Below are 19944 nucleotides of genomic sequence, written 5' to 3'. Positions count from 1 at the left end.
GAAAATACACATTTTCATCAAGTTTTTTTTACATTTTCAATTTTACTTTTTTGAAAATACTAATATTAATGGACCAAAATACCAACAAATCTCAAAATTGACAGGTAGATGCAACATTTTTATTTCAGCCTGTAGTGCTTGGCTTTAAGTGCATTACTGTATCAATAGGAACTTTACCGCCACCTGGTGGTTATTGGATTAGGCTACTCCACCACACACTCTAATGGGTACATTTCACTTTCTGACCTATAGGGAGTTTTATCCCTTGTAAATAATAATAATAGGCAATATTAATTTAGCTTACTGATCAGTGTAATCCTTATATGTCGAGGCCCGGCCCTATATGTTGCTGCTGTTTTAACCAAGATATCCATTGGAAATTGTGAAAAAATGAGTAAAGGCCTAATGATTATCGATATATAGCCTGTTTTGAGCTTATCACCATTTAACTATGTTTGACATCGTCCATCCAAACTGTTTGACACCATTCCATTGGTTTGTCAATGTCAATAGGACAGGTGTGATCCAAATTGCCCCAATGTCCTTATAGCATACGTCAGAGATTCCAATTGCGTTTCCCAACATAGTTCGACTAGGGTGATGCATTAGTAACAAATTATGTTAATCATCAGGTGACGTCGGTATTATGCCGCCATCCCCCTTCTAACCATCACATCACAGCCACCCGTCCCACCTCGTTGACGAGGCGACCATGGGTATATAAACCCCCTTGTGTTAGAGTGAAACAAAAGACCAGCGATTTGCTGCAAAGACACCAGTTGGAAAAGGAACAAGGCAGAAGCCAAGCAACAGAATCCACGCTGCTGGACGCAGACACCACTTGTCTTAACTACCTGTAGCTCACGTCAAGTCTTCTCAAAGTAAGTACAACTTTTAGTCTTGTGCATTTGAAATGTTTGCTAGTTTTGCTTGTATTACCTTTATGCTTAAATGTCTTTGCATATTTGGACATAGAAAAAATGAGTAGTTATTTGTGCAGTTCGTCAGTGAAAAAAATGTGCATGGTCCGATCCCCTACAGCAAAGACCTGCATGTTGCAACCTGCAGTTAGAATCGTTTCCCCAACTGGAGTTGGTTTGAAAATGCTAGAAAATACTAGAAAAGGCTTTTCAGGACCATGGACAGCTACGGGGCGAAAGTTGCGCAAAGGAAATTTGGATAAATTTCTGCAGGCACAACATGCATTCCTATAACAGTTGCAAATATTTGACAACAGCATAATAAATCATGTTCACGTTGAATAGCCTACTATTTTACCAATGACTGGTGAATTATAGCGAAAACATGTTTCAAAGGGGAAATATAATAGGTAAGCTTTTACCAATTCTTTCTGCTGTTTTAATGATCGCTTGTTCCCTTTCAAACTCATTCCTGTTACGTTGTCGGTAATTATTTAGATGTGAGTTCGAATTAGTAATCAAACACGGAGAATTAGCTTGTACTGTAACTTCCTCTCAATACGCATTCAGTAGCCTACAGAAAATGCATATTTCATTCAAGAATAATGCAGGATCGAAATGATCTATTACTGACAGGTGGACATCATTGCGCCCGATGTTAGCCTTCTAAAACATGTTTTTATTAGGATGCCTGCTCATCTATGAAATTGGTGTAATATTGATTGGTAGGCTATTTTGGCTATATTATTAAGCTCGGTTGAGGCTTTGTTAAATGTTAAAATCGCGTGCTCCCTAACCCCATTCTCCTGACCACAGATGGCCGTTATGCTGAAACCCTGGACCGTCTTGGTCGCCTTGGTGTTGTGCGTGCTGGTGTGTCTCGGGACTTTCGTGGACGCTTACCCGCCTAAACCGGAGAACCCCGGAGAAGACGCGCCTCCCGAAGAGCTGGCCAAATACTACACCGCGCTCAGACACTACATCAATCTCATCACGAGACAGAGGTAAGCAGACCGTGCGCGCGCCATACGGCAGCTTTTGCTTTTTAAATTATATTTCTTCCTGGTCCTAACATCAAGGGAAATGTTTTCTATTAAGTCATAAACCACATACCTCGTTTTTTTAAATGGAAAATGGAGCTGTATTTCATTTTTATTCCAGTCTAGGTTAAGTCGTCTACTGTGACAGCTGCCCCTGAGTTTTCTGCTCTTATATTTACCTCAAGCTCTTAATGTTCCATACACCATGATACATATTTTCAACATTTTATTACAAAAAAAAGCTTTTGGCCCTCCGTATAAATAATGCCATAGCAATAAAACCGGTGAAGACAGACCCATGTGAAGTCTCCAAATCGAATTATGGATCTCTGTGTGCCGGCAGGTTCCCTATAACATATTCTATATTGATATGGTGATGTCTGTTGAATAGGTGGCCTCTGTCTTATGCTGATATGGCACTGAATCAGGCACAACTGATATTATTCATGATATTCAAATAGGCCATTGATCTTTAAGAAAATATATCCAACCCTCTTACATTCAATTTCGAGGGGAAAATGTTTACTCTTTTGTAATCCACTATCATACAGCATCCACATTTAAGTTTTCATAATATCACAATGGCCTGGATGATGACCAATAATATACTGGAATAGTGTAGATCAGAACTACATAGTCCAAGAGGATGTCACTTAGTGGAGTTTGTTCTTCTTGTCTGTCATAATAACACATTGGACTACATTTGACATTTTAGTCATTTAGCAGACACTCTTTCCAGAGTGACTTCCAGGTGCAATTCGAGGTTAAGTGCCTTGCTCAAGAGCACATAGGCAGATGTTTTACCTAGTCAGCCTGGGGGTTCAAACCAGTGACCTTTCAGTTACTGGCCCAACGCTCTTAACCGTTAGGCTACCAAATATGAATGATCAATCGGAAATGCTCCTTTGAACATTACAGAAGCTTTGGCTGCTGCGAGAGCACTGATTTTCCTGGAACCAAAAATATAGAACGGTAATATTGTCTTCTGCATCCTCACAAAGTGGTTTCTAAGTGGAGAGATGATATGGTCTGACAATGATGGTTCCCTTTTACATCTTGTTACAGCCGGCTGGCTGTGGAGCAGGTGTGATTGCCTCGGTCGCTTTCTTAGAAGGCTGGCTGATCATGCTTACCTCCGCTTCACTGGCCTCGCTTTGGAGTGCCTAGTGGGGTTGAACTGGAGTGTGAAATTGCACGGCCATTAGGAATGCCAGGTTAGGTGGCATGATGGGGAACGTCAACATCTTCCACTCAAAATGTTTCCCCCCACAGAGGAAGCAATTCCAGCCATATCCCGCTGAGATATTCAACTTCCAATTTACATTTCAAAGAGAAATTGATCGTTTGTACAGACATTATCTGCGCAGGGAGTGCTCATACAAAACCAGACAAACACACAGGAAAGGAAAACTATTCGACTTCTGCCTGAATAATCCAAGGCATGGTTTCTCAGTCTATTACCTACCTTACGACAGAGAACTACATTATCATGCCATTTACAACCCTCATTATCTTTGGTGGTTGAGCGAGAAAGGCCTCGAACAGCCTCTTTTCAGAGGAAAGGAGCTCTGACTCACCATAGGTTCTAATTGGCCTTGTCTGGCGACTCCAGTGTCTGTAGGAGTTTGTGGGCTGAAATGCTCAAGTTTCAAACATACACATAATTACATCTCCCCTCTCCCATTACACACGCCTCAGACAGCTACCTTGGCACCTTTAGACACATTCAGACAGCAAAATGTTCTACCTGTCCTTGAGAAGTGGGATCCTCCTGCAGTATGCTTAGAGTGGAGTGGAAGTTTGACAGTCTTTGCTCTCTCTCTCTCTCTTTCTCTCTCTTTCTCTCTCTCTCTCTCTTTCTTTCTTCCTTTCTTTTTTCTAGGTATGGAAAGAGGTCCACCCAGGAGGGAGTGATGTCAGAGTTGCTGTTCGGCAACAACGCAGAGAGAGACCAGAGATCAAGGTCAGTCCATCAAATATATACAAAATGGACAATGCAATTTCAACGGAAGGTGCAAATACTGATATCTCTTTGTTTCTGTGGATATTTCAATAGGGTAGTGTCAAAGAATGGCCACTTTATCAGCTACAGCCACCTACTGTACAGAAAAAGACTGACATGCACAACATTTAGTAGGTCTGTCTTTGGATAGCCCAGGAGTAAACAAAAGGTTCATTTCCACAGGACAAATTGTTCTCTCCTGTCTCTCTCTCTCCCTCGTTCCATCTCCAGATATGACGACTCCTACATGTGGTGATTCCTCTTCCTCATTGGGCGTTCTCTCCAGGTGTCCACCAATACCTGGAGAGGCCGACCAGTGCCTCCCACAACCGCCACCCCCTCTGACCCCTGACCACAACCAATGACCATCACAGGACCTTAAGACAACGTAAAACCAACCTTATATACCTAACCCTCCTTTCCCCTCTTTCTCTCTCTCTCTCTCAGACTTCTCTCTCTCTCTCATTCGAAGTCTCAGCCTCACTTCTTCACACGAAGACAATTGTACATAATGAATAGTTGAATTAAGATATAAAATAAAAAATATATAATGATTTGCTGAAATCATACGTGTAACCTACACTGCTGTACGTCTTAACAGAGAATGATCTTTTATGGTTGGTACTGTATAAATGCTTTGTGTGTGATTAAAGCTTGATGGATGACTATGACAAGAGAGATGATTGTGTCTCATTCGTTCGTACAGTCAAAATGATGGTGGCGTTTTAAAAGGATCTCTCGGAGTACAATAATGTCTTGACGAGCAGAAGACATTCATTCTAGACGAAAATGGATAACACCCTCTGTGAGGACTTTCCCCAACCATGTCGCCGTAAGGCTATGGGGTGACTTCTACTAGCCGGCCTGAAAATCAGGCGTCTGGTGCAAGTACTGGACATCAGGCTATGGGAATGCTGCCTTACCCTGATGTCTCGTCTTGATAAATAATGCAGATGATTCTTCTTCACTGTAATACTTCTCTTCGTCCAGTAGATGTCGCTCCTGTAAGGCAGGTACCTGACATGAACATGAGTGCGGAGTGAATACAATGTGAACGCTGGTTGAAAGAGTAAACACCGATTTTCTGAAATACATATATTATAATGGAGTACACATAGTTTAAACAGCCTACATATTATATACGTGTATGCATAATATAAGTACAATCATCTACTTAGCATAATTGCACGAGTTGAAGAGCATATGGAATTGGAGCATTTTTGATAGATTGACATCTTGACGATTCAGTTCCATTAAAGCCACAATCTGTAAGTTTTCCATTTGCTCATTTGCCCTTTCAACGAATGGAATAGTCATGATTTCTGAGGAATGTGACTCATAGATGCCCTGCCTTACCTTATCATTACAAAAGCAATAAGGACAATTTTGCGCCATTGTGTATGATACTTTAAACATGCGCCGCACAACTTAAGAGTGTGGCTTTAACCCAAACAAATGTGTAGTTGTTCCTAAATGTGAATAGGAATATTCCATATTACACACAGATCATGTGATGAAAATCATGTAAATCCATGAAATGTAATAGTAGTCAATTATTTGTATCAAGAATATTTGCGTGTTCTCGACTTGTAGGTTTAACTGTATTTCTTTGTTATTGTAAAAACATGAAATGGGTATGCAATAATTATTTGTTTATTAGCTTAGAAAGGCTGTTAAAAAGACATGGACAGGATATCTATTCTACGCTACGGCCATATGTAGCTGGTGGGGCCCACATTCAGGAGAGAAGTGGGTTGCCGGTTTAAATCTCCATCGCGACGACTTTACAGTGGTTTGACAATCCGTAGAGGTTCCGAGATCTCACATTAAACGGAGACAACGACGCGACCACGAGACGGAACAGGTTAGTGCAGTCCGGTTATGTAGAATTGCGTTTTTATCGTTTTTAAATGATACGATATATTTTCAGTGGAATGCATGACAGATCGTCTATTTGATGTGAGGTGTTTTTCGTTGTGCTTTGTTTGCGTGTGGGGGCATCATGCTGTCAAGTAGTAGATGATTCCGAATATGTAGATACAGAGTCAGGCAAATACTCAAATAGTGCGACCAAGACATAGCCTAACCGAACCCAATTTCTATTAATACCTACATAATTGTGTTTCGCATTGCTTTTACGTTAAATTATGCATGCGTTTCTCTGTGTCTCGGTTGCAGACCCCCAGCGTTAGGTGTGCTGTCTGGCTACCACATGTGGGCGTGAGCTATCGGCTACGCACCAAAGATAACGGTTCTCTTCAGTCATTTAATTCGATCTAAATACACACTAATATGAAGACTGTTTTGTAATACAGTATTTTGGTTAGTGGAAAAATATCATTCGTGAATAGTGTGGTATAGTGGTGCATGCCGCAAGCAAAACAATACAATGCACTCACTCAAACACTTAGGCACGCGCACCACCTGCAGGGCATACTTTTGGCAAGGTACAGTAGGATCACAATATCACACATGTCATGGAGGCTATAAGACGCACCTAACCATACTCTCTCTCTTTCTCTCCGTCTGGGGTGTGGAGGAGTTTGCTCATGTCCGGTGTGTAAGAACCAGACCTTTGAAACGTTGCCTGTTCTAGTTTGTATATTGGAGGTTGAAGCACAAAAGTGAAAGTGGACTGTCCTTCTTATAAAGTTATTCCACTATTATAGACCTCAAAATAATTCAAAAGACACTCTCGCACATCTGAGCAATCTTTTTTTGCAGGTGCATGGTAATAGTTGAACAAGATGAAGGAAAAAGGAAACCGCACACTTCTCTTGACAGCATCACTGATCTTTAATAAGCTTTACGTATCGGCATCGCGGCCTTCGTCAGAGCTTTTGTGAGTAAAAAAATAAATAATCGCTCATCACTATTATAGACCTGCCATGACATAAATCCAATTTCACTTTTCCGATTAAAGTAAAACCACGTGATTAGTTCAAAGCCAATCATATAAGTGTGTGTTGGCAGTGAAAAAAATCATATTTCTTTTTGAAAATATGTCGGGGATTAATTGATGGTAAAGACTTATTAGTCATTTGAATAATGGAATTGAAGAGCTCAATCTCTTAAAATGAAACATCCCTTTTTCTATTTCTTTCTCTCTCTCTCAACTGAGTCTTTGGAACAAACCACAAAATGCAATGAGACTGGCTAACACACTGTGTTGATGGGAGCCATGCACACACCAAGCAGATGGGGCATGCAGCCTATTTCTTAGGGGGTGGGGGTGGATGAGAGTGGGGCAGGGAGGGATGGGGGGGCGCAGATGGAGTTCACATCAGCGTGTGATCTCGTTAGTGCCTGGACATGGTGTCGTTAGCACAAGAGGCCACAGCATGACGTGTGTATGGAGTAGGGGAGAGAGGAAGGAGAGAGAGATAATGAGATGGATTTAATTTGTTTACCTTTATTTAACTAGGCAAGTCAGTTAAGAACAAATTATTATTTTCAATGACAGCCTAGGAACAGTGGGTTAACTGCCTTGTTCAGGGGCAGAAAGACAGATTTTTACCTTGTCAGCTCGGGGATTTGATCTTGCAACCTTCCGGTTACTAGTCCAACGCTCTAACCACTAGACTATCTGCCGAATGGAGAGAGGGCGAGAGAGAGGGTGATGGGAGAGAGGTAGGGAGAGAAGTGGAGAGAGATGGGATGGAGAAAAGGATGGAGAGAGGAATGGGAGGGTGGGAGGAGGTGGTGGGATGAGAGAGAAGGATGGAGAGAGAAAATATGCAGTACCCACGTGGACTGCCCATTATGAGTGAGGAGAAAGGGATAGAGAAAGGCAAAGGGAGGAAGGGATGGACAAGAATAGAAAGAGGATATCAACTACCCAAGTGGACTGGCTGCCTTATGGTTCGTAAAACCCCAATATGAGTTAACATGAGGAGGGAGAGAGGTAATGAAGGAAACCTCCCTAGGGATCTGTGTGTTATTGCTGAGCTTGCATATTATCTACCATAGGAGCACTGTGGCGGGTGATGTGGTAGCAAGGTTACAATTTAGTAGTAGGGCTACTGAGCTGGTTTGGTAGGGGAATAATGTAGAGTAAGCAGGATCTCTTTATGCCAATAGGTACAATAGTAGAAAGTTCTGAACCTTTCTCTTCTCATGGATTCTACATATTGTAAATTAAAGATAAACATTTCTGCTAAGAGTGTTATTTACTTTTTACACTTCACCTTTGTTTAACTAGGCAAGTCAGTTAAGAACAAATTCTTATTTATAATGACGGCCTAGGAACAGTGGGTTAACTGCCTTGTTCAGGGGCAGAAAAGCAGATTTTTACCCTGTCAGCTTGAGGATTCGATCTAGCAACCTTTTGGTTACTGGCCCAACACTCTTACCACGAGGCTACCTGCCACCCGAAAGTGCTGTACTATTTTCAGAGTTAGCGCAAGGTAATTGTTGTAATTCTTCAGTCATTCAGCCATTCCTGAACCTGCGACCAAAAACTAACTACATATGGACAATACCAAAACAAATTAGCTAATCATTCTGTCTCTTCTCAGCAATATATATATATATATTGCTGAGAATGTAATATATGTAATATATATAACATTCTATTAGTTGCAAGATTTATATATATATATATATATATATATATATATATATATATATATATATATATATATATAGATATATATATAAGTTGCAAGATTGCAAGATTTGCAAGATTTATATATATATAGATATATATATAAGTTGCAAGATTGCAAGATTTGCAAGATTTATATATATATAGATTTATATATATATATATATATATATAAATCTTGCAACTAATAGAATGTTATATATATTACATATATATAACATTCTATTAGTTCCAAGAATTTTGAATAATAATTTATATTGAAAAAAGTTTTGAATTGTCACGTTCTGAACATAGTTTCTTTTTTATGTCTCTATTTTGGTTTGGTCAGAGCGTGAGTTGGGGTGGGCATTCTATGTCTGGTGTTCTATGTTGTCTATTTCTTTGTCTTTGGCCGTGTGTGATTCTCAATCAGAGGCAGCTGTCTATCGTTGTCTCTGATTGAGAACCATATTTAGGTAGCCTGTTTTCCCACTTTGAGTTGTGGGTGATTGTTTTCTGCTTTGTGTGTTCACCTTACAGAACTGTTCGTTTGTCGTTTTTGTTCAGTGTTCAGTTGTTTAATTAAAATAATGAACACTTACCACGCTGCACCTTGGTCCTCATCTCCTTCTCCCGACGACGTTCGTTACATGAATCCAGCGTGGTTTTGTGTATCAGTTCATAAACCATGTGCCATGGAACTGGTAGATCGAAAATCTCTTCCCAAGTATTTTGCAATCTTTATGGCACCTTCGTTAGCTTTAGCCATTTGGGAGGATATGTTACATGAGAAAATAAAAAAATATATTGTTAGTGGCCTGCACTCATGTTTAAATAAGCTACATTTTTACATTTACATTTAAGTCATTTAGCAGACGCTCTTATCCAGAGCGACTTACAAGTACATACATTCATACTTTTTTTTTTTTTGTACTACATCTCTTCTAGTTATTGTTTGTCTAATTAATGTAACGGTTACTGCTTTGCTAAGGGCTCAAATACACGATTCAATTATAAAAGCTACACTTTTTATATTTTTTCGCACTGTTGGGCAGAATCATAATTCAGCATACAAGTCATCAATATTAGATGCCATTGTATCTGCCAAGTTATGGTACAAAATCATGCACAGGGCATTCTGCCATGGATATTGCTGACTGCACATAATAATCTAATGCAAATGCAGAATAAATATCCGCACACACAGACTTGCTCTTAAATAGAGACATTTTATAAAAAATAATTTGAGCATGGCTTAGGTCAGACATTCCAACCATTGCTTAATTTTTCTGTTAGATTCATCTTCCCCCGTGTATACACTCTTAGGTGAAATTATGTGCATTAACGCCAAACAAGCCACCACATCTACCAGTGGCTTTATTGTTTGATTAACCATATTGCCCCTAGATGTCTCTAGATGTACTCCCTCTCTATCTCCCCCTTCTCCTTCTTACACAATGCCTAGCCTCGCAGCAGTGTGAATGTGCGTTAAAGGGGAGGGGTACAAAGTGGTACATCCCATTGGTTGCCTACCTCCCTTCAGGGCATAATCACCTTTTCCTTTTTTTGGAATGATGGAATGGTGTGTCTCTGTCTGTCTGTGTGTGTGTGTGTGTGTGTGTGTGTGTGTGTGTGTGTGTGTGTGTGTGTGTGTGTGTGTGTGTGTGTGTGTGTGTGTGTATAGCTTAGATGAATCACCCTTGCTGACAGTGCTCCTCTACCCACGTTCCCCCTGCTCCCCCCTCTCCATCCCAGAAGCCCCTCTGGCATGTGCCATGCGCTGAAAATATGCATCCCGATCCCTTTCCCTAAGCATCATTACTGGTCACCATGGCGGCTGCAGACTGTACTAGCAGATTGTCAAAGAAACTGGCTGACGAGGAAGAAATGAGGCAGTCTATCTCATACAGTGCCTTGCAAAAGTATTCATCTCCCTTGGCATTTTCCCTATTTTGTTGCATTACAACCTGCAATTTAAATGGATTTTTAGTTGTATTTCATGTAATGGACATACACAAAATAGTCCAAATTGGTGAAGTGCAATGAAAAAAATGACTTGTTTCACAAAATTCTAAAAAATGTGAAACGGAAAAGTGGTGCGTGTGTATGTGTTCACCCCCTTTGCTATGAAGCCCCTAAATAAGATCTGGTGCAACCAATTACTTTCAGAAGTCACATAAATAAAGTCCACCAGTGTGTAATCTAAGTGTCACATGATCTGTCACATGATCTCAGTATATATACTCCTTTTCTGAAAGGCCCCAGAGTCTGCAACACCACCAAGCAAGCAGCACCATGAAGACCAAGGAGCTCTCCAAACAGGTCAGGGACAAAGTGTAACTTCTCCCGGTTTGATGCAGTCAAGACAGGTACAACGTCATCACATTTGATGATAAATAACCTAGTCTACTATAGCGCGATTCGGTTTGGTTGGTTGCTGTCTCTCGTCTCTCCCTCCCTGCTCCCGTTTCACTTGCTCACAAAGTACGGCCTCTCTCCCGCCTGCTAGAGCAGCACCTCTCTCTCCCTCCTCTCCCACGCGCTTTATCAGCTCTGGTTAATCAGTAGCTTTCCTCGGATCAAATCGGACCGGGTCTGGATCCAACCAGGTCTATACGAAACGGGTCTAGTAGTCCTTGGGTCTGTTCAGAATGGATCTCTATATAAACATGTTTTATTTATGCATATCAGGCTCGGTAGGAAAGCCCCAGGTCCATTTTGGAACGTGAAGACCTCTAATCTAAGCCTTTGTTTTGGATTTCTTCTAACCCTTCGACGGTGTGCGAGTATCTATTCTCACAGGACAATGTAAGGAGACATGAACAAGAGAGAAGGCCTGTGCCGTCACAGACAGAGTGGGCTTCTGGTGTAGCTAATGCATGGTATCCATGACAACAGGCTCAATGTATGGTAAGAATGGAGAGGTAGGGGCAATAAAGGAGAACAAAAAGAGAGAGCAGCGGCCCCACCCCACTTCAGCACCACCCCACCAAAACACTGTCTCACCCCACGAAGAGGAGAAAACCATGCACAGAGGTCCTGTATATGTTGAATATGAGAGAGAGAGAGAGAGAGAGAGAGAGAGAGCGAGAGAGCGAGAGCGAGAGAGAGAGAGAGAGAGAGAGAGAGAGAGAGAGAGAGAGAGAGAGAGGAAAATCCTACTAAAGCAAACAATAATAAGAGTCTGAGGCGGCAGACAGACATATCAGGCAGACACATGCACTCTACCAACACACTTGCTGTAAGAAGCCATTTTTCTGCTTCAAAGTGTTTTGACAACGTCTGCTAGAAAGATATCGGCCAGATTCCCCTCATTTACAGACTCTTCTGAGGCAGCAAGACAGACAGTAAGACATGAGGAGTGACTCATGAATGACTCACATAGATTACACATGCTTCTACCATTACTGCAGTTATTACACTTCTGTATTGGATATTTATTTGTGTAATCTGTTATATATATACTTTTTCTTTAAGTTTATAGGTACTACTCTTATTCTTGTCGCTGTTGTTTTCATAATTGTAATTGTTATTTCATTCAAGCCATTGAAACATGCCAAATCAACATTGGCATGAACCACAACAGTTTAAAAGCTCTGGAACGCACCCCCGTTTGTCTCTCACAATCTCCGACCAGGAAACACGAAGGACCCCTCTACAATTACAGTCGAGGACAAACAAAGTAAGGATTTACATTAGCTTAACTTTCAAGTTAATCGTGACAAAATCACTGTAGTTAGGATTCAGGCTACTTTGAACACAATGGAAAGCCCAATGTGTGTGTAGCCGCAAACAAAAGACTTAGCGACAAACAAATGAATCGGTATGACGGCCACAAATGGTTCTACTCTCGTACTGCTGATCTAAAGTCAAAATAGAGAACTGTTGTTGCTGAAACATTTCTAATTCGTGACCCTTGAACTCTGGTAGCCTGTTAACCCCCTCAGTAGCCTATTAACACTTCCCAGCCAGCAAATCCACATGTCCCAGTCCCCCTTGCGTTACAGATCTTGTCAGAGGGCAGTCATGTGGTCAACCCCAACACACTGACCAACAGCAGATCCATTACACAACACCGGCGACGAGCCTACCTATTACCCCCACAAAACTTTGTTGAGGCATATTTTTTCAAAGTAATAGTTGGTTTGATTTAAAATAGACAGTGGCACCAATTACATTTGATTAGATGGACACAACTAATGAACGTGATAAGGAGTGAACTTGTCATTGCTCATCTTCGAATAACATTTAATTGCGGAAGAAATGTATGACTTGTTAAAACAGTCATAATAGAAAATAGACTTTATCTGTAAAATGGTAAGAAGACAAATATGTCGTGTATCAGTCAATCCAGCCATACAGTATCTGTCCTGTGAAATATTTCATTAGATGTAACGGTGTTCCAACTTGCATGTGTGCGCTTGGCTGCCGATGGCTACCTTACATCCATCCCATAGTAAGCCAGCAGCTCTCCTTTCCCCTTTGTCCGCTGGTCTACACTAATAAGCTAGGGCTGAAAATAGCCCCTCTGTAGGGAGAGCCACAACAGACACACACACATATGCACACAAGCATACACACTTATGCACACACACACACAGAGGTCCTGTCCAATAAAACGTACAGTATGCCAGAAACCCCAGGTCCCCCATGATGCTATTCTCACACCAAGGACTGAGTGTGGTCGATCTGGTCGGATTTATCTGCACACACTCTGACTAATAGACAGAGCTGCTGTATAACACATCTCCTAGGGCTATCGACCTATAGATCTGTGGTCAGACAAGCCTAGCTCTCTGTAGGTATCCAGGGATGTACAGTGGCTTGCGAAAGTATTCTTCCCCCTTGACATTTTTCCTATTTTGTTGCCTTACAACCTGGAATAATTTTATTTGTTGGGGGGGGGGGGGGGGGGGTTTGCATCATTTGATGTACACAACATACCTGCCACTTTGAAGATGCAAAATATTTTTATTGTAAAACAAACAAGAAATAAGACAAAAAAAGGAACATTTGAGCGTGCATAACTTATTCACCCACCCCCCAAAGTCAATAATTTGTAGAGCCACCTTTTGCAGCAATTACAGCTGAAAGTCTCTTCGGATATGTCTCTATAATCTTGGCACATCTAGCCGCTGGGATTTTTGCCCATTCTTCAAGGCAAAACTGCACCAGCTCCTTCAAGTTGGATGGGCTCTTGCTGGTGTATAGCAATATTTAAGTCATACCACAGATTCTCAATTGGATTGAGGTCTGGGCTTTGACTAGGCCATTCCAAGACATTTTGTTTTCCCTTAAACACTCGAGTGTTGCTTTAGCAGTATGCTTAGGGTCATTGTCCTGCTGGAAGGTGAACCTCCCTCCCAGTCTCAAATCTCTGGAATACTGAAACAGGTTTCCCTCAAGAATTTCCCTGTATTTAGCACCATCCATCATTCCTTCAATTATGACCAGTTTCCCAGTCCCTGCCGATGAAAAACATCGCCACAGCATGATGCTGCTACCACCGTGCTTCACTGTGAGGATGGTGTTCTTGGGGTGATGAGAGGTGTGGTTTTGTGCCAGACATAGCGTTTTCCTTGATGGCAAAAAAGCTAAATTTTAGTCGCATCTGACCAGAGTACCTTCTTCCATATGTTTGGGGAGTCTCCCACATGCCTTTTGGCGAACACCAAATGTGTTTGCTCATTTTTTTCTTTAAGCAATGGCTTTTTTCTGTAGTGAGGGAGGTATAAGTCTCCAACTTCATCGATTTTTGCAATTCGTTCCAGTCATTGGCAGCAGAGAACTGGAAGGAAAGGCGGCCAAAGGAGGTGTTGGCTTTGGGGATGACCAGTGAGATATACCTGCTGGAGCGCATGCTACGGGTGGGTGTTGTTATGGTGACCAGTGAGCTGAGATAAGGCGGAGCTTTACCTAGCAAAGACTTATAGATGACCTGGAGCCAGTGGGTCTGGCGACGAATATGTAGCGAGGGCCAGCCGATGAGAGCATACAGGTCGCAGTGGTGGCTGTTAATTTTAACAATAAAACATTGTACAAGTCTGAAGGGGATGTCCCTGCCAAAATGCATGAGTTTTTGAACAAACTCAATTTACAAACTTTAACTGATGAGGATAGAGAGCACTTGGAGAAAGAGGAAATTAAGGAATCCATTTTCAATACTGCTTTGGGAAAATCACCAGGGTTAGACGGATTCCCTATTGAATTCTATCAATCCTTTTTACCCAAACTAATTGAGCCCCTTTGCAGTATGTTTAATTATGCCATAGAGAGAGAAAAGCTCCCAGACACACTTGAACAGGCACTGACTGATCACAGTTTTGTTAAAACCTGGGAAGATCCTCTGCTTTGTGGGTCGTATAGACCAATATCTCTATTGAACACTTCATACAAGATTCTTGCGAAACTCATAGCTCTTAGACTGGATAAGGTTCTTTCGGACTTGGTTGATATGGACCAAACAGGCTTTGTAAGAAACCGCTCATCCCCTGATAATATCAGAAGATTATTTAATATTATCCATTATGTAGAGAATGACCAAGAACCTGTAGTGGCGGCTTCATTAGATGCGGAAAAAGCTTTTTACCGTATAGAACCTGTTTGAAGTTTTACAGAGGATGAATATTGGACCTAAGTGTTACGGCGATCCTCCTCCTCTCCATCTTCGGAAAAGGAGGAGTATTGAGGGAACCAAGGCGCAGCGAAGTTTGAACACATATTTATTAAACAAGACGAAAAACGAACACGAACTACACTTGAAATGATACAAAATAACAAACGACGTAGACTGACCTAAACATGAGAACTTACATAGACACGAAGAACGCACGAATAGGAAACAGACTACATAAACCGAAACAGTCCCGTGTGGTACGAAATAACATACAGACACGGAAGACAATCACCCACAACGAACACTGTGACAACGCCTACCTAAATATGACTCCTAATTAGAGGAACGCCAAACACCTGCCTCTAATTAAGAGCCATACCAGGCAACCCAAAACCAACACAGAAACAGAAAACATAGAATGCCCACCCAACCTCACGTCCTGACCAACTAACACACATAACAACTAACATAAATAGGTCAGGAACGTGACACTAAGTATGTTGGTCTGATTAGATTACTGTACAAATGTCCGGTAGCTCAGATCCTGACTAATGGAAACATTTCCTCACAGTTCTCCCTATCACGTGGCACAGAACAGGGTTGTCCCGCAAGTCTGCTCCTTTTTTCTTTGGCTATAGAGCCACTGGCAGAAGCTCTTAGATCTCATCCATCCATCCATGGTGTTCGTATAGGTGGGTGTGAACATCTGGTCTCGATATATGCCGATGACATTTTTCTTTACCCCACTAAACTAGAAATTTCACTCCGAACATTAGTTGACAACCTGAAAGAATTCAGGATATAAAATAAACCTTTCGAAGATTCTAATTATACCTTTTAACAGGGCAGCTATGCAGAACCCAATCTTAGACCAGCCGTTTTCTTGGAAACCACAGAAAATGACATATCTTGGATTGCAAATTCCTTCTGAAATTATTAAGACATATCAACTGAACTATACTCCATTTCTCAAAAACGTTGGAGAAGAATTGGATACTTGAAAGAAATTGGAGAAGAAATTGGATATACCAAGTTCTCTTATTGGGCGGGTCAATTGTGTAAAAATGAATATATTACCAAAATTCTTATATCTTTTTCAAACCTTGCCCTTTCTTATCCTCAAAGTTTTTTTCTAACAACTTAATAGGAAGGTTTCTTCATTTTTGTGGAAAGGGAAACCCCCCAGAGTGAAACTCACAACTTTATGCAAATCATACTCAGAAGGAGGACTTACCCTACCTGACTTCCAGTTGTATTACTGGGCGTCTCAGTTAAAGGCTGTGTGGGTATGGCAAGATACAACAACAAGTTCACCCTCTTGGAGACAGAAAGAGGAGTGTCTGACCCCTGCTACATTGGCATCTATACCTTATATTAGCCCACCTAAAGCTTTGCAAGGTCTCATAAACAACCCTTTCATTAAAACTTCTTACGGCTGAAATCCCGCTAACGGGATCGATATGAAAACAGCCAGTGGAAGTGCAGGGCGCCAAATTCAAACAACAGAAATCTCATAATTAAAATCCCTCAAACATACAAGTATTTTACACCATTTTAAAGATAAACGTGTTGTTAATCAGACCACAGTGTCCGATTTCAAAAAAGGCTTTACGACAAAAGCACACCAAACGATTATGTTAGGTCAGCAACTAGTCACAGAAAAACACAGCCATTTTTCCAGCCAAAGAGAGGAGTCACAAAAAGCAGAAATAGAGATAAAATTAATCACTAACCTTTGATGATCTTCATCAGATGAAACTCATAGGACTTCATGTTACACAGTACATGTATGTTTTGTTCGATAAAGTTCATATTTATATCCAAAAATGTCAGTTTACATTGGCGCGTTATGTTCAGTAATGTTTTACTTCCAAAACATCCGGTGATTTTGCAGAGAGCCACATCAATTTACAGAAATACTCATCATAAATGTTGATGAAAATACAAGTGTTATACATGGAATTATAGATCCACTTCTCCTTAATGCAACCGCTGTGTCAAATTTCAAAAAAACTTTACGGGAAAAATCACACCATGCAATAATCTGAGTACGGCGCTCAGACACATAAACAAGCCATACAGGTACCCGCCATGTTGTGGAGTCAACAGAAGTCAGAAATAGCATTATAAATATTCACTTACCTTTGATGATCTTCATCAGCATGCACTCCCAGGAATCCCAGTTCCACAATAAATGTTTGTTTTGTTCGATAAAGTCCATAATTTATGTCCAAATACCTCCTTTTTGTTCGCGCGTTTAGTTCACAAATCCAAATTCATGAGGCGCAAGCACTAGGTCCAGATGAAAAGTCAAAAAGGTCCGTTACAGTTTGTAGAAACATGTCAAACGATGTATAGAATCAATCTTTAGGATGTTTTTAACATAAATATCTTCAATAATGTTTCAACCGGAGAATTCCTTTGTCTTTAGAAGTGCAATGGAATGCAGCTAACTCTCACGGGCGCTGGCGAGACTGAGCTCATGGCACTCTGCCAGACCTCTGGTTGAAACAGCTCTCATTCTCTCCCCCTTCACAGTAGAAGCCTCAAACAAGGTTCTAAAGACTGTTGACGTCTAGTGGAAGCCTTAGGAAGTGCATTCGGATCAAATTTACACTGTATCTTGGATAGGAAAAGAGTTGAAAAACTACAAACCTCAGATTTCCCACTTCCTGGTTGGATTCTTTTTCAGGTTTTTGCCTGCCATATGAGTTCTGTTATACTCACAGACATCATTCAGACAGTTTTAGAAACTTCGGACTGTTTTCTATCCAAATCCACTAATAATATGCATATCTTAGCTTCTGGGCCTGAGTAGCAGGCAGTTTACTCTGGGCACCTTATTCATCCAAGCTACTCAATACTGCCCCCCAGCCATAAGAAGTTAAAAACACTTTAAATATATGGAGTGAAGTCTGTAAACAAACAGAAGGGCTTAGATCTATATATCAACAAACACCTTTCTATAATAACCCCATCTTACCCAAAGAGAGATGGTATTATTTTATTTTGTTCAACAAAGGAATTAAAACATTTGGTAATCTCTATAGAGAAGGTGAACTACTATCCTTTCAACAACTGGCATCTCATTTTCAGTTACCTCAACTAATTTCTTTAAATACCTACAGGTTAGGCATTATATTATCACACATCAGGGAGGTAGGATTCAGCCCATGAGTAAAACGGATAAACTGTGGCTGGAAAGGAAAGGGGTCAAAGGTGTCATTTCTTACATGGACTCTAGGCTTCAAGCTCTATTGGGGAGCGATGAACCTCTGAAAGCTTGCATGAAGTGGCATGATGTCTCATTGAGGACGAGAAATGCGGAAAGCTGTTTTTAGATGCTCAGCGTCTTTCATTTAACACAAGGCACAAGTTGATGCAATTCAATATTTTACTACTTTACACCAGAGAGACAGTATAAGATCAATTCTAAATATTCAACATTTTGCCCAAGGTGTAAAACGGGAGTGGGCACACTTACGCATATGTTTTTGTCCTGCCCTGAATGAAGCAATTATTGGAAAGACATTATTCAGATCTTATCACAGGTCACTAATATGACGGTACCACTAGATCCTTCCCTTATTCTTCTTGGAGATGATTCTGTTCTACCAGTTCATATTGGTAGCAAAACCAGATTCATTAAATTGGCGGTCATTGCAGACAATAACTGCACAGCTATTATATGGAAGAGTGGCACTCCGCCAAGCAAGCAGATGTGGCTAAAAGAACTTCCTATATTCCATCTGAAAGAATAACATACAATTTGCGTAATAAACCCTTTGAATTTACTGATGTCTGGGGGGACTTTCAGCAGTTTCTAGAGATGTCACCGTAGCTGCCTCATTACTACTTTCTTCATTCATGTATTATTATTATTTGTTTTTGTGTTGAATCATTTATTTTCTAGCATGGAATGTGAAGGTCATTCTGTTTCTTTTGTTGTTGTTAATCAGTGAAGCTAATACCGGGAGAGGGGAGGGAGGGGGGTGTTCCTGTGTTGGGGAGGGATGGGTTTTGAACGATGTGCCCCCATGTAGCATGGTGTTTTGTGTAGGTGGAAGGAATAACGGGGCATTATCTGTGTCATATTTTTCTGATTGTTAAATTGTAAAAAAAAGAAATGCCAATAATTATATTGTACAAAAAGAAAAAGAATACGGTGTTGAAAGCCTTGACCAGGTCGATGAAGACGGCTGCACAGTACTGTCTTTTATCTATGGCGGTTATGATATCGTTTAGTACCTTGAGCGTGGCTGAGATGCACCCATTACCAGCTCGGAAAGGTACGGTGGGATTTGAAATGGTCAGTCATATGTTTGTTAACTTGGCTATCGAAGACTTTAGAAAGGCAGGGCAGGATGGATATGATCTGTATTTCTCCACAACTTTGTCCCTGACCTGTTTGGAAACCTCCTTGGTCTTCATGGTGCCGCTTGCTTGGTGGTGCCCCTTGCTTAGTTGTGTTGCAGACTCTGGGGCCTTTTAGAACAGGTGTAAATATACTGAGATCATGTGACAGATCATGTGACACTTAGATTGCACACAGGTGGACTTTATTTAACAAATGATGTGACTTCTGAAGGTACTTAGTTATATCAGATCTTATTTAGGGGCTTCATAGCAAAGGGGTGAATACATATGCACGCACCACTTTTCCATTTGTAATTCTTTTGAATTGTTTTAAACAAGTTTTTTTTTTTTCATTTCACTTCACCAATTTGTTTTTTTTTTGTGTATGTCCATTACATGAAATCCAAATAAAAATCTATTGAAAT

The 19944-nt window shown here is 40.8% G+C and overlaps 2 protein-coding genes across 3 annotated transcripts in view; both read left to right on the top strand.

The window, feature by feature from the left end:
- Nucleotides 1-734: 734 nt before the first annotated feature.
- Nucleotides 735-4636, top strand: LOC129832881 (peptide YY). Its single transcript, XM_055896980.1, has 4 exons — nt 735-881; nt 1737-1924; nt 3843-3923; nt 4194-4636. Exons 2-4 carry the CDS (start codon nt 1737-1739, stop codon nt 4216-4218), a joined length of 294 nt encoding a protein of 97 aa, XP_055752955.1. The 5' UTR covers nt 735-881; the 3' UTR covers nt 4219-4636.
- A 1025-nt stretch (nt 4637-5661) lies between these two features.
- The window catches only part of LOC129832880 (MAGUK p55 subfamily member 2-like), a 31319-nt gene continuing 17036 nt past the window's right edge, over nt 5662-19944 (top strand). Inside the window, exon 1 of one of the 2 annotated variants that reach the window (XM_055896977.1) lies at nt 5662-5826. The gene's annotated coding sequence lies outside the window, so the exon portion shown is untranslated. Of the gene's footprint in view, nt 5827-10844; nt 10870-19944 lie in introns of those variants that run through there. The other variant, XM_055896979.1, reaches the window with a different exon arrangement.

The sequence above is a fragment of the Salvelinus fontinalis genome, chromosome 34 (assembly GCF_029448725.1).
Source record: "Salvelinus fontinalis isolate EN_2023a chromosome 34, ASM2944872v1, whole genome shotgun sequence".
NCBI lineage: Eukaryota > Metazoa > Chordata > Actinopteri > Salmoniformes > Salmonidae > Salvelinus > Salvelinus fontinalis.
This window is presented reverse-complemented; position numbering and strand designations above follow the sequence as displayed.

Excerpts from the sequence above, each read along its gene's own strand:
- LOC129832881 (XM_055896980.1), top strand. The coding sequence starts at position 1,737 with ATGGCCGTTATGCTGAAACCCTGGACCGTCTTGGTCGCCTTGGTGTTG. Across the intron at positions 1,925-3,842 it reads AATCTCATCACGAGACAGAG|GTATGGAAAGAGGTCCACCC; the intron begins GTAAGCAGACCG and ends TCTTTTTTCTAG. Across the intron at positions 3,924-4,193 it reads GAGAGAGACCAGAGATCAAG|ATATGACGACTCCTACATGT; the intron begins GTCAGTCCATCA and ends TTCCATCTCCAG.